Below are 14124 nucleotides of genomic sequence, written 5' to 3'. Positions count from 1 at the left end.
CTGATCCCTCATCTGGATTTCTTCCACAGCTCCTGGTATGGCTTACTCCTTCCCATCATGCAGGTCAGCTCAAATGCCAATTCCCAGAGAGGCCTTTCCTGATCTTGTAATAAGAAGCCTGCTCCCACAGTCCAGCCCCTCATTTTCATAGCATCTTTGCTTATTTTCTTCATAGTCTGTGAAGGAGGGATCATACATGTCTTACTATCTATTGAAGTGCAAAGCCACAGTGCTGGGTATACTGGAGATAATTAATAATAATTCAAGAATCAAGGAACTGTGCACATAATAAATGAGAAAAGCAACAAAATTGGTTGGATACAACTTGTTTTTTACAAGTCCATGTTGCCTCCAAATAATCACTTCTTTACAAATCAGTTTTTGGAATGTGGTCAAGGATCTCTATTTATTATAGGGTTCCATAGTTTGTTACTTTTTTCCCTCTATTTTGAAAATGAAGACAACAATGTGATGTCTACAAGACTGTGACAACTTTTCCATTCTCAATAATCCTCAAAAAGCACCAGCAGTAGGTTGGGGTCTAACAGATGACCCTATTAGAATAACAGTGCATGGATAAAAACAGTTCTCAAACTTCACCATGTATTAGAATCCCTGAAGGGCTAGTTAAAATACAGACTGTTGGGCCCAAACCCTAGAGTTTCCAATTTAGTATGTCTCTGATGGGGTCTGAGAATTTGCATTTCTAACAAAATCACTACTTCAAAAGTAATGCTGACGTTGCTGGTTCAGGGACCACACTTTGAGAACCTCTGGACTAGAGGAACAGACAAGGAGGTTGTTAGGGGGCCCAGCATCAAGTCCAGCTGAGCTGACAGCCAGCCAGACAAAGACAGAAGGACTGGGTCAATGACCAGAGCTATGAATCATGAACTGACAGAACTAGAAGGGACTGTATAGTCCACTGAGTCCACACTTTCATTTCATACATCAGACAACAGAAGCCCTGGGAAGGAGAGATTCTTGCCCAAGGCTGGGTACTAAGACTGAAGTGGAAATTTGTGTCTTCTGAGTTTTGATTTAGTGCTCTAGCCGATATCATGGCATTGTCTTTGCAAAACAGTTTTTTTAATACAGTTTTGAGTTGAGTAGAAACTGAAAGCGACAAGCAGAGATGCGGTCCATTGCCTCTTAATTACTGGCCAAAGCTTATAAAAGCTTTTATGGGACTGTTCTGAAGTTAACACCCTGCTACCAATACCCTTGCTGAGGATCTCTCCTGCTTCAGATGGAGACCCCCAGAAACACTGGTATTGTAAGGCCTTGTTAAGTCTTCATCGTAAGTTGTCAGGGTCAGACTGAAGAACTGAAAAGTCCACAAGGCATGGAAGGTTGCCTTATAGGTACCTATGCACCTAAGGGAGCAGAATCTTCTTAGTTCACTTATAAGTGGGGAGAGCATGTGTCTAGATTTCCCAGGGAAATCTTGGGTTATATCTGTTTTGTGTGTTGTCTTGGTATTATCAATAATTAGTCTCAAACATATCCCATTTAAATGATAAATTATATGGCTCCCTCCTGCTTCAGGTGGAGACTGGTGTTGCAAGATCTTTTTAAGTACTTGAAACTACTTATAGGGTGTCATTTAGGTAATTTTTGCTTCCCAAATGACTAAAAGAGTTTTTACTTATCTCCAAAAATCAAGGTATTGTTCAATATGGTGTTTTTTTCATATTTTAGGCGGGAATAGCTTGATTTGGGGCTACTTGGCCATCACAGATTATATCTGAATAAACCATCCTATTTAACATCTTCATGAGGTGGACTGCTACTTGCAGCACTGGAGATGTCAAGGTCCTAAGGCACGACCTGGGCCCCTGAAGGGAAGGAATTCAATACTGCTCTGCTAGTTAACATAGCAACAGGCCATATTTTAATTTCTAATTGTATGGAGATTTTTAATTTTTAAATTATAAATTTTATGAGACAAAAGTAAACATATTGCAAACTAATTTATAGTCACATTTTTGTTAATTAACAATATGGCAGGAATTATGTTAGGAATTATATTTCTTTTGAGAAAAGTGAAGTATGAAGGGAAACTGGAGTTCTAATGATTCTAGGAGAATCTTTTGGAACCAAGAAATGATGGCCTGATTAAAAAACTAGACACCCCTAGTTCTTTGTTACTCTTGTTTAGGCAATACCTCCATGATTCCATGACTACACATGCTCCTACACTCCTACAATTTGAGATGCCATTTTCTATCATAGGGGTGTCTGTCTACAGAGTAGACAAACCAAAACTGTGTTTTTGGACACTGACATCACTTCATCAAATAGTTAACCTTTTAGGAACATCACTATTGTTGTTTATTATTTTTTTTCCCTGCCCATCTTTGCAGCTGACAGTTGACTACTAAAATAAGATAGAATTGGGATAAACTGGAATGATTAAATAGGAATCCTTTGGGCACACAGCTCTTCGAAGAGCTCTGAAGGATGGTGACCTCTGCTCACACCTCCTCAAATACATCGTTAACAAGAGAGTCTTGTACTTCAAATAAATATTCCCTTAGTAAGGAGATAAAACTGAGAAGTAAAGAGACCTGCTATTTTTTTTCAAAAATTTGAAGATTAAAAAAAAAAGTAAGGAAAGATATATACCACACTAACAGAGGTTCTTTAAAGGGATGGAAGTGGAAAAGTAGGGGGAGCTTTCATATTCCCATTTATAAATTTGTATTGTTTGCTTGTTACACGCATGTACATGTGCTTATTAGGTGCTCAATAAATATTTGTGAATTAATGAACTGAATAATTTTGAAATGTAAAAACCATATATAGTACAGACCTGATTTTATATGAAAAATATGCAAACGTTCTAAAGTGTTAATCATAGTGTCTCTATGATAAGTGATTTTTCCTCCTATCTTTTGTGCATTTCTGTATTTTTCAAATGTTCTCCAGAAATGTGCATGACTTCTATTTTTTGCCTTTTACAAATCATACATGGAGTCCATGAATTCTTTTGCAGAAAGTATGATTCAAACCCAGACAATGAATTAAAATGTAGACGCTTCCCTTTGCCCCTCTCTGTCACATCTACCCTACACTTTCACTACTGTTCACAAAAGTAACTCCTGCCAACGATTTGGGTACATTCTTTCAGCTTCCCCTCCTTGCATTTACATCTACATGCTCAATATCAGATGAGATGGAATTGCTTCAGAGAAAGTTTACCTAACCTCTCAATGTAAATACCTATCCTCTACCCTATCATACTACTTTGTTTTACTTTCTCCACAGCTTTCGCTGCTGTGGATATCATGTATTTATGTATGATTGTTTACTTTTTTAGTTTGTCATTCTCCACCAAACTACAATCTTCAAGAATAAGAAACCTTATCTCGCTCTTCAGAATATTTCTAACCCCTCAATAGTGCATGAAGCACACATAGTAGGAGCTGAATAAATATGTGTTTAATCAATTAATTAATGGAAGAATTAATGATTACTTTATCTATCTGTATCTTTGTTCCTTTTTTAAAAATATGAACACTGTAAGTGTTACCTGGTGCAATACTTTTTTCAGTTAATACTATGTCATGGAAATCCTCCCATGCCAGTAAATAAAGGTGTCTCCTTCTTATTAATGGTATTTGATATTTCATAGCATTTCATAATTCATTCATTAAATTGACTGTTTACTATGTACATTCTCTTTGTACTGTTCTAGGATATGTGGATACAGTGGTAATAAAACTTGATTAATTCCCTGCTTTTATGGTACTTATATTCTAGTGAGGGAAAAGGTAATAAACAAACAAATAAATGAAAATACCAGTGTTAAGAAAACAAAACAAGCAGTGTAAAAGAGCAGAAGCTGTGAGGCAGGGTGTGCTATTTTACTTTTTTTTTGGTGCATGGTCCAGGAGTCAAACCCGGGTCTCCCACATGGAAAGTGGGCATTCTAACACTGAACTACCTGTGCACCCTTGGGTGTGCTATTTTAGATAAGATGATTTGGAAGGCTCTTCTGAGAAGAGGTCTTAATCAGGGAGGGTGTGGCCCATAAGGAAACCTGCAGGAAGACTATTCAGACAATGAGAACAGAAGGCCGTCCCTGAGGAGAAGGAAGAAACAGGACCCCAATATAATTAGAGTGGAGTTGAGGATCAGAGGGGTAGCAGGCGCCAGCTCATGTGGCCCTGGCAAGCCATGGTTAGGATTTTGGGATTTATTTTGAGAGGGATGGAAAGTCGTTAGAGAGTTTTGAGCACAGGATGACTTGGTTTGACATGTTTCTAAAGGACCATGAGGATACTGTATGAAAAACAGAATAGACGGCCAAAAGTGGAAACAGAGAGAAGAGTTAGGACATATACTACACACTCCAGAATGATGGGGTGCTATTTGACTAGAATGGTTATGTTGGAAATGTTGAGAAACAATTGGATTGGGGACATATTTTGAAGAACAGTCAAAAGCATGTGTGGATGGAATATACACAGGGTAGGAAAGAAAGAGAGGAGTTAAGGATTTCTCCAAGTGTGGCCTTAGTAACTGGAAGAATGGCAATGCCATTTACTGAGAGACATAATATATATAAATCATAATTTCTTTAATTACCTTACTACTGATGATATTTTGGATATTTCCCTATATTAGTTATATACTTAGAAAGCCCAATACATGCTTAAATGGGGCGATGGAATGGAAACATGCAAATAAACATGGCATCTTATATCAAGAGACAAATGTGCTAATAAAGTAGAAATATCCTATCTTTAACTTAATGAAAATTCAAACATCATTACTCACCCTGATCACAAGCTTAAAATTTGAATGTTTCCAAGAAGATTTAAATAGCTTAACTGTTTTTAATATCTTTACAACTAGCTATATAGAAAATTCTGAAATATACCTTGCAAAAAACACATAAGTAACTTTTCTATAGTGATAATGGACTCACAGTATGCAAATCCATGAAGAAATCTGACTAAAAGAAAAAGCTGTGTTCATGGTGAAGGGAGAATTGTATTTATAAGCATTGAAGCAGAATACAACAGGAGCAAATATCTCCATAAAATTACTCACCTCTTGTTCTTCAAGAACCAGTAAGTCCTGTTAAATAAAGTTTTAAAAGTTTATGTCCATGCTTAAAGGTGATCAGTTTATTAACTTTCTATGAAAGCCACACTCAGTTTTCTCACACTTTTATATCGAGACATTATGAAAATAAGAAAAGTTGGTTATGGGAACTCTCTTTGGAAACAAAACTATGACAAAAGACAGAAAGAAGCCAAGATGCTTGGATTCTTTCCCTCCAATGGCTTGCCTGACCATAATTCAAGTCCTTAATAGGAGCTTTTCCTAAGAGAAGCATGAAATAGTGAACTTAAATAATCCTGGCATTGGATTTCTGGCTGTATCACGCATTTAACTGTGTTTAGGCATAAGTCACTTAACCTCAATGGGTCTCTGTCCTCTCATCCATAATACAAGGATAACTCTAGTCTTCACTCTTGTGACGGTCATTGCGAAGAGTAAAAGAATTAATGTATGGAGTGCCTGGGATACAACAGAGGTTTAATCAACTTTATGTTAATGTTTATTCTCATTCTCATTCATTCCATATATAAATTTGTAATTTAATTACATGGAAATCCCACTCATCCAGAAACAAAGTTTTCTAATAAAGGAGATTCTGGTTGATATGTGGACAGCAAATCCAAACGCTCTGTAAGGAAAACAATAAGTAATGGCAGGGAAGGGACGGAACCAAGTGAAGCATGGCTGTGATGGGGAAGAGAACCCAGAGCTGACAAGGAATTGACAGAAGCTGTGGCCAGAATGGAGGCTGGGAGGAGACTGAAGGGACCCTCATCCCCCTTCTCGTCCAAGGCTCTCTAGGTGGGAGCTGGGCCAACCAGAAATCTGGCAATTCTGAAAGAAAAGCAATTTTATTTATTTAACAGGAAGGTTTTTTTGTTAGAACTCAGACACCTCTTTTATTTCTAAATTCTGGGAAAAAATTAAATTGTTGTACCTTTTCTCCTTTGTGACTTAGAAATACTACAATTCCTTCATATTTGCATATCACTGTGCACTTCACTAAAAAACTCTCTTTGTGCAGTTTCTTTTGAACTTTTCAATGACCCTGTGATATAGGAAAGGTGGTTTACTTGTTCTGAAATCACGGATGAGGAATCTGAACCTTGGTTAAGGTCACATGGCCTGTAAGTAATCTAGTTCTTTAACACTAGTTGTAAGAGTCAGTCTTTGACTGAAAGAAGGGCCAGCACTTCTTCCCCTCTATCTGTGAGGAGTAAGATAAGGCAAAGCTCACTATTGTCAGCTATACAAATGCTATCAGCCAGACAAGCCTTAGGACTGCGATTTTCCCTGATTGGGTAACAGGTGATTCGGCTCCTTACTGGGCCAGGTTGAAGAAATCCAAGCTTAGGCACAAGAGTCCTGACTATAAGCTCAGGTCTAGAGTCTAACCCTTCAGCACTGTTGCAGGAAGGAAGCCATAAACTGTCAGGTTACATTTATTTTGCAGTTTTATTATTTGGGATTACGTTTGTTCAAAAGTGGTGGGTCCTGTAGTCTGTACTGTTTTGCAAATGACCCACTTAACACTCCTCAGGTTTTTAAAATGTTCTTTTTCCTGAATCAGTGAACATCAACTAAGACCTCTTTTTACATGTTTCCTGGTTTGTAATTTTAGCCACAGGTGTAATTTCTAGCTAGTCATAGTGTTTCTTAATCCAGTCCTACTGGCAATGTTTTTGATGAATGAATGATTTTATCATTAGTTGGGAGACTGACACTGATTTTTTACCTCAGATATACGGCATTTGGGAGAGAGTGGTTTTATATATCCCACTTTCCTAGATTAACAAATCTAAATTTAGCCCTCTACATTTTTATAAGGAACCTGGTCATTTAGAAAAGTCATATTACAATTATCTGGAGACAAATTTGGTGGCAGAAAAAACACACAGACATTCAGGTATTTCTATCCATTTAAGCAAACATCACACATTACTTCCGGAAAGGTTTTTGGCCAAGGAAAATGTTACATATAGCAGCCAGAAATAGTCCAATAACATTTTAAAATAGCACAAGACACCTTTCTATTTTGTAGAAAGATACCTGCTTTATAATGGAATTGGTTTATTTTCTGTTCACTTTTTGATCCTGTGTTTTCCCTACAACTAAAGCCTGTCACTCAAGGATTCCCAAGGGAAACAGCAGCAGTACTACTGAGAGTAAATTTCACACACTGGCATACTTACACACATGGAGGATGAAGGGATGGGGATTTAAGTAAAGCATCAGAAGGGAAAGGTCATGTGAATGGTTCCTTGTTAAAGAGAAAAAATAAGTCAAAACACAAATGTAGGGAAAACGTGAAAGTATCTTTTGTTTGGTAAAAAACAAAACAAAAAACAGGCACAGAGTTACAGGCAAAAGGCTGCTATTCTCTCTTTTCCTTGTCATTTTTTATTTTGTGGAAGAGAGAAAGAAGATCAGGATGACTGAGCAGAGACGAACTCTATTGAGGGAATTCACTCAGCAGCAAGATACGGAAAGAAGCATCATAGAGTGGGCTCCTTGGGTTTTGGGTTTTTCTTAAAGGATTAAGAAAGACAACCTGTATGAATGAAACAAGAAAGGCACACTAGAACTGGAATAGTTATAGTCCCAGTTTGTTTTAAAATTTGCTATAAATAATTATTTTTTCAGCATAGTATGCTAAGCAAGCCTAAAGTTGCTTTAAGTTTAAACTAACACACCCATTTTAAAATTAATTTTAAAATTAAAAAAAAAACAAACACAAACATTCTTAACTTATGATCATTCCATTCTATATACATAATCAGTAATTCACAATATCATCACACAGTTGCATATTCATCACGATTATTTCTTAGAACATTTTTTGCATCAATTCAGAAAAAGAAATAAAAGGACAACAGAAAAAAATTCATATATACCATACTCCTTATCCCTCCCTTTCATTGATCACTAGCATTTCAATCTAAATTTATTTTAACATTTGTTCCTTCTATTATTGATTTTTATTCCGTACGTTTTACTCGTCTGTTGATAAGGTAGATAAAGGGAGCATCAGACACAAGGTTTTCACAATCACACAGTCACACTGTGAAAGCTATATCATTATACAGCCAACTTCAAGAAACATGGCTACTGGAATACAGCTCTACATTTTCAGGCAGTTCCCTCCAGCCTCTCCATTACATCTTGACTAACAAAGTGATATTTACTTAATATGTAAGGATAACCTCCAGGATATCCTCTCAACTCTGTTTGGAATCTCTCAGCCATTGACCCTTTATTTTGTCTCATTTTGCTCTTCCCCCTTTTGGGTGAGAAGGTTTTCTCAATCCCTTGATGCTGAGTCTCAACTCATTCTAGGATTTCTTTTTTTTTTTTCTTTTTTTTATTTTAATATTAACATTTATTTCATTAAAATTTTGTTGTTTCTGTTGTGTTAATTTTTTAACAAACAAAAAGCTATATTTCAGGTGCAGCTTCATTCAGTGTTCCAACATAGTTACATTACACTTAGGTATTATTGTGCTGTCCATTTTTGAGTTTTTGTATCTAGTCCTGTTGCACAGTCTGTATCCCTTCAGCTCCAATTACCCATTATCTTACCCTGTTTCTAACTCCTGCTGGTCTCTGTTACCAATGATATATTCCAAGCTGATTCTCGAATGTTGGTTCACATCAGTGGGACCATACAGTATTTGTCCTTTAGTTTTTGGCTAGACTCACTCAGCATAATGTTCTCTAGGTCCATCCATGTTATTACATGCTTCATAAGTTTAGTCTGTCTTAAAGCTGCATAATATTCCATCGTAGGTATACGCCACAGTTTGTTTAGCCTCTCATCTGTTGATGGACATTTTGGCTGTTTCCATCTCTTTGCAATTGTAGATAATGCTGCTATAAACACTGGTGTGCAAATGTCCATCTGTGTCTTTGCCCTTAAGTCCTTTGAGTAGATACCTAGCAGTGGTATTGCTGGGTCGTAGTCCATTCTGCCAGTCTATGTCTTTTGATTGGGGAATTCAGTCCATTAGCTTTTAGTGTTATTACTGTTTGGATAATATTTTCCTCTACCATTTTGGCTTTTGTATTATATATATATCATATCTGATTTTCCTTCTTTCTACACTTTACTCCATACCTCTCTCTTCTGTCTTTTCGTATCTGACTCTAGTGCTCCCTTTAGTATTTCTTGCAGAGCTGGTCTCTTGGTCACAAATTCTCTCAGTGACTTTTTGTCTATAAATGTTTTAATTTCTCCTTCATTTTTGAAGGACAATTTTGCTGGATATAAAAGTCTTGGTTGGCAGTTTTTCTCTTTTAGTAATTTAAATATATCATCCCACTGTCTTCTAGCTTCCATGGTTTCTGCTGAGAAATCTACACATAGTCTTATTGGGTTTCCCTTGTATGTGACAGATTGTTTTTCTCTTGCTGCTTTCAAGATCCTCTCTTTCCCTTTGACCTCTGACATTCTAACTAGTAAGTGTCTTGGAGAACGCCTATTTGGGTCTATTCTCTTTGGGGTGCGCTGCACTTCTTGGATCTGCAAATTTAGGTCTTTCATAAGAGTTGGGAAATTTTCAGTGATAATTTCTTCCATTAGTTTTTCTCCTCCTCTTCCCTTCTCTTCTCCTTCTGGGACACCCACAACACGTATATTTGTGCGCTTCATATTGTCATTCAGTTCCCTGATCCCCTGCTCAAGTTTTTCCATTCTTTTCCCTATAGTTTCTGTTTCTTTTTGGAATTCAGATGTTCCATCCTCCAGTTCACTAATTGTAGCTTCTGTCTCTTTAGATCTACCATTGTAGGTATCCATTGTTTTTTCCATTTTTTCTTCTTTGTCCTTCACTCCCATAAGTTCTGTGATTTGTTTTTTCAGATTTTCTATTTCTTCTTTTTGTTCAGCCCATGTCTTCTTCATGTCCTCCCTCAATTTATTGATTTGGTTTTTGAAGAGTTTTTCCATTTCTGTTCATATATTCAGCATTAGTTGTCTCAGCTCCTGTATCTCATTTGAACTATTGGTTTGTTCCTTTGACTGGGCCATATCTTCAATTTTCCGAGCGTCATCCATTATTTTCTGCTGGTGTCTGGGCATTTGATCAGATTTCCCTGGATGTGGGACCCGGCTGGTTGAAAGGTTTTCCTGTGAAATCTCTGGGCTCTGTTTTTCTTTTCCTGCCCAGTAGGTGGCGCTCATGGCGCTCGTCTGTCTGCGGGGCCCACCAGTAAAAGATGCTGTGGCTCCTTTAACTTGCCAATCTGAATCTCGCAGTCGGCCCAGGAAACCGCGCGTGGAGGGGGGGGGGGTCGCGGCCGCCACGGCTTGGGGGAGTGCCGGTCCAAATTGCCCAGCTGGCCTGAGACGCCAAACGTGGCGGGAGGGCCCCGCTATCCAACGTCCCCAGTCAGACCGGGGAGCCACGTGTGTGGAGGGGACCCCAGTCGCCAGCCGCCCCGGCCGGGAAAACGCACGCCCGTCGGGTATCTCATCGCAGCGGATTCTCCCTGCCCGTTCAGCTGTTCCAGAATGGGGTACGCTGTCTTTTTGGTCTCTGTCGTGGCTCCGGGAGCTGTTTCGTATTGTTTCTGTTTCTTTAGTTGCTTTTCTGGAGGAGGAACTAAGACCCGTGCGTCTTACTAAGCCGCCATCTTCTCCGGAACTCATTCTAGGATTTCTAACACACCCATTTTTGCCTCAGTTCCTTCTAGGATTGAGGCAAGGTACAAATACTATTTTAAAAATAAAATGGGAACAAAAGATATGGGAATTCACTCTATATATTAGTGGTAAGCTAAGTTGAGAGCCAGTAACTTTATTTTATTTCATTTTTTTTATTAATCAAAAAAAAAGAAAAGAAATTAACACAACATTCAGAAATCATTCCATTCTACATATGCACTCAGTAATTCTTAGTATCATCACATAGATGTATGATCATCATTTCTTAGTACATTTGCATCGATTTAGGAAAAGAACTAGCAAAACAGCAGAAAAAGATACAGAATGTTAATATAGAGAAGAGAATTAAAATAATAATAATAATAATAATAAAATATATATATATAAAAAACGGAAAAAGAAGAAAAACAAAAACAAAAGATACAAACAAACAAACAAACAAAAAACTATAGTTCAGGTGCAGCTTCATTCAGTGTTTTAACATAGTTACATTACAATTAGGTATTATTGTGCTGTCCATTTTTGAGTTTTTGTATCTAGTCCTGTTGCACAGTCTGTATCCCTTCAGCTCCAATTACCCATTATCTTACCCTGTTTCTAACTCCTGCTGGTCTCTGTTACCAATGATATATTCCAAGTTGATTCTCGAATGTCGGTTCACATCAGTGGGACCATACAGTATTTGTCCTTTAGTTTTTGGCTAGACTCACTCAGCATAATGTTCTCTAGGTCCATCCATGTTATTACATGCTTCATAAGTTTATCCTGTCTTAAAGCTGCATAATATTCCATCGTAGGTATACGCCACAGTTTGTTTAGCCACTCGTCTGTTGATGGACATTTTGGTTGTTTCCATCTCTTTGCAATTGTAAATAATGCTGCTATAAACACTGGTGTGCAAATGTCCATCTGTGTCTTTGCCCTTAAGTCCTTTGAGTAGATACCTAGCAGTGGTATTGCTGGGTCGTAGTCCATTCTGCCAGTCTATGTCTCTTGATTGGGGAATTCAGTCCATTAACTTTTAGTGTTATTACTGTTTGGATAATATTTTCCTCTACTATTTTGGCTTTTGTATTATATATATCATATCTGATTTTCCTTCTTTCTACACTTTACTCCATACCTCTCTCTTCTGTCTTTTCGTATCTGACTCTAGTGCTCCCTTTAGTATTTCTTGCAGAGCTGGTCTCTTGGTCACAAATTCTCTCAGTGACTTTTTGTCTGAGAATGTTTTAATTTCGCCCTCATTTTTGAAGGACAATTTTGCTGGATATAGGAGTCTTGGTTGGCAGTTTTTCTCTTTTAGTAATTTAAATATATCATCCCACTGTCTTCTAGCTTCCATGGTTTCTGCTGAGAAATCTACACATAGTCTTATTGGGTTTCCCTTGTATGTGACAGATTGTTTTTCTCTTGCTGCTTTCAAGATCCTCTCTTTCCCTTTGACCTCTGACATTCTAACTAGTAAGTGTCTTGGAGAACGCCTATTTGGGTCTATTCTCTTTGGGGTGCGCTGCACTTCTTGGATCTGCAAATTTAGGTCTTTCATAAGAGTTGGGAAATTTTCAGTGATAATTTCTTCCATTAGTTTTTCTCCTCCTTTTCCCTTCTCTTCTCCTTCTGGGACACCCACAACACGTATATTTGTGCGCTTCATATTGTCATTCAGTTCCCTGATCCCCTGCTCAAGTTTTTCCATTCTTTTCCCTATAGTTTCTGTTTCTTTTTGGAATTCAGATGTTCCATCCTCCAGTTCACTAATTGTAGCTTCTGTCTCTTTAAATCTACCATTGTAGGTATCCATTGTTTTTTCCATCTTTTCTACTTTGTCCTTCACTCCCATAAGTTCTGTGATTTGTTTTTTCAGATTTTCTATTTCTTCTTTTTGTTCAGCCCATGTCTTCTTCATGTCCTCCCTCAATTTATTGATTTGGTTTTTGAAGAGGTTTTCCATTTCTGTTCGTATATTCAGCATTAGTTGTCTCAGCTCCTGTATCTCATTTGAACTATTGGTTTGTTCCTTTGACTGGGCCATATCTTCAATTTTCCGAGCGTGATCCGTTATTTTCTGCTGGTGTCTGGGCATTTGATCAGATTTCCCTGGATGTGGGACCCGGCTGGTTGAAAGGTTTTTCTGTGAAATCTCTGGGCTCTGTTTTTCTTTTCCTGCCCAGTAGGTGGCGCTCATGGTGCTCGTCTGTCTGCAGGTCCCACCAGTAAAAGATGCTGTGGCTCCTTTAACTTGTCAATCCGAATCTCGCAGTCGGCCCGGGAAACCGTGCATGGAGCGGGGGTCACCGCCCACCGCGGCTTGGGGGAGTGCCGGTCCAAATTGCCCAGCTGGCCCGAGACGCCAAGCGTGGCGGGAGGGCCCTGCTATCCAACTTTCCCAGTCAGACCGGGAAGCCACATGTGTGGAAGGGACCCCAATCGCCAGCCGCCCCGGCCCGGGAAAGCGCGCGCCCCTCGGGTATCTCACTGCAGCGGATTCTCCCTGCCCGTTCAGCCGTTCCAGAATGGGGTACGCTGTCTTTTTGGTCTCTGTCGTGGCTCCGGGAGCTGTTTTGTATTGTTTCTGTTTCTTTAGTTGCTGTTCTGGAGGAGGAACTAAGACCCGCGCGTCTTACTAAGCTGCCATCTTCTCCGGAAGTCCCACTTTATTTTATGTTATTACTGTTTTTTTTGGCATGGGCAAGCACCGGGAATCAAACCTGGGTCTCAGGCATGGCAGGCAAGAACTCTGCCACTGAGCCACCGTAGCCCGCTCAGTAACTTTATTTTAAAAGCCAACTATATTTTAAACATATGCAGGTAAAGGCTGCCTGTGCTCCAATCTATCCTCCTTATACTGTCTGAGTTACTTCTCTAAAAAGCAAATTCAAGCATGATGTGTCTCGGCATAAAGACTCTCCTGGCTCCTTGTTGCCTTCTGGATAATATTCCAGCCTGTGCCACCAGCCTCTTCCCTTGTCACCCTGCCTGGCCATACTAACCCCCTCAATCTCAGCTCTGATGTACAGCAGGCTCGCTACTAGTAAGAAGGTTTTAAAAGCTAAGGGGTTTTCAAGATCAAAGTTTGGTTGACATTTTCCTGGTGAATTATTATTTAGATTATTCTAAATATATATATATATATATATATATATATATATATATATATATATATATATATAAATATATATATATATATTTCCTACCCAGGCAGAATTTTCTTCTTTAACAGTAAGTCCTAAGAAAAAAGGATGGCTTTTGGGATACCTTTCATCCTCTGTGTACCCAGCACAGCACTGAACTCAAATAGAGCTCAATAAACACATTTTGTATTTTATTAATTTTTAAAAATCTCTTCCTAATTACATATAATTCTACATTACTCAGTAAAAAGA

General features: G+C 38.4%; 1 protein-coding gene across 7 annotated transcripts in view; it reads right to left on the bottom strand.

The window, feature by feature from the left end:
- Positions 1–14124, bottom strand: part of GARNL3 (GTPase activating Rap/RanGAP domain like 3) — a 254850-nt gene that overhangs the window by 85511 nt on the left and 155215 nt on the right. For 6 of the 7 annotated variants that reach the window (XR_013169397.1, XM_077145391.1, XM_077145397.1 and 3 more), the window contains exon 9: positions 5062–5088. The exons of the other annotated variant lie outside the window; for it this stretch is intronic. Coding sequence is in view for 5 of the 6 variants with exons in the window: in XM_077145391.1 (XP_077001506.1) it covers positions 5062–5088 (27 nt within the window). In the remaining variant the exon portion in view is untranslated. The remainder of the gene's footprint in view (positions 1–5061; positions 5089–14124) is intronic. 7 annotated transcript variants of the gene reach the window in all.

This window comes from Tamandua tetradactyla, chromosome 2, assembly GCF_023851605.1.
Source record: "Tamandua tetradactyla isolate mTamTet1 chromosome 2, mTamTet1.pri, whole genome shotgun sequence".
NCBI lineage: Eukaryota > Metazoa > Chordata > Mammalia > Pilosa > Myrmecophagidae > Tamandua > Tamandua tetradactyla.
Note: the sequence above shows the minus strand (reverse complement) of the source record. Positions and strands in the feature narration are given on the sequence as shown.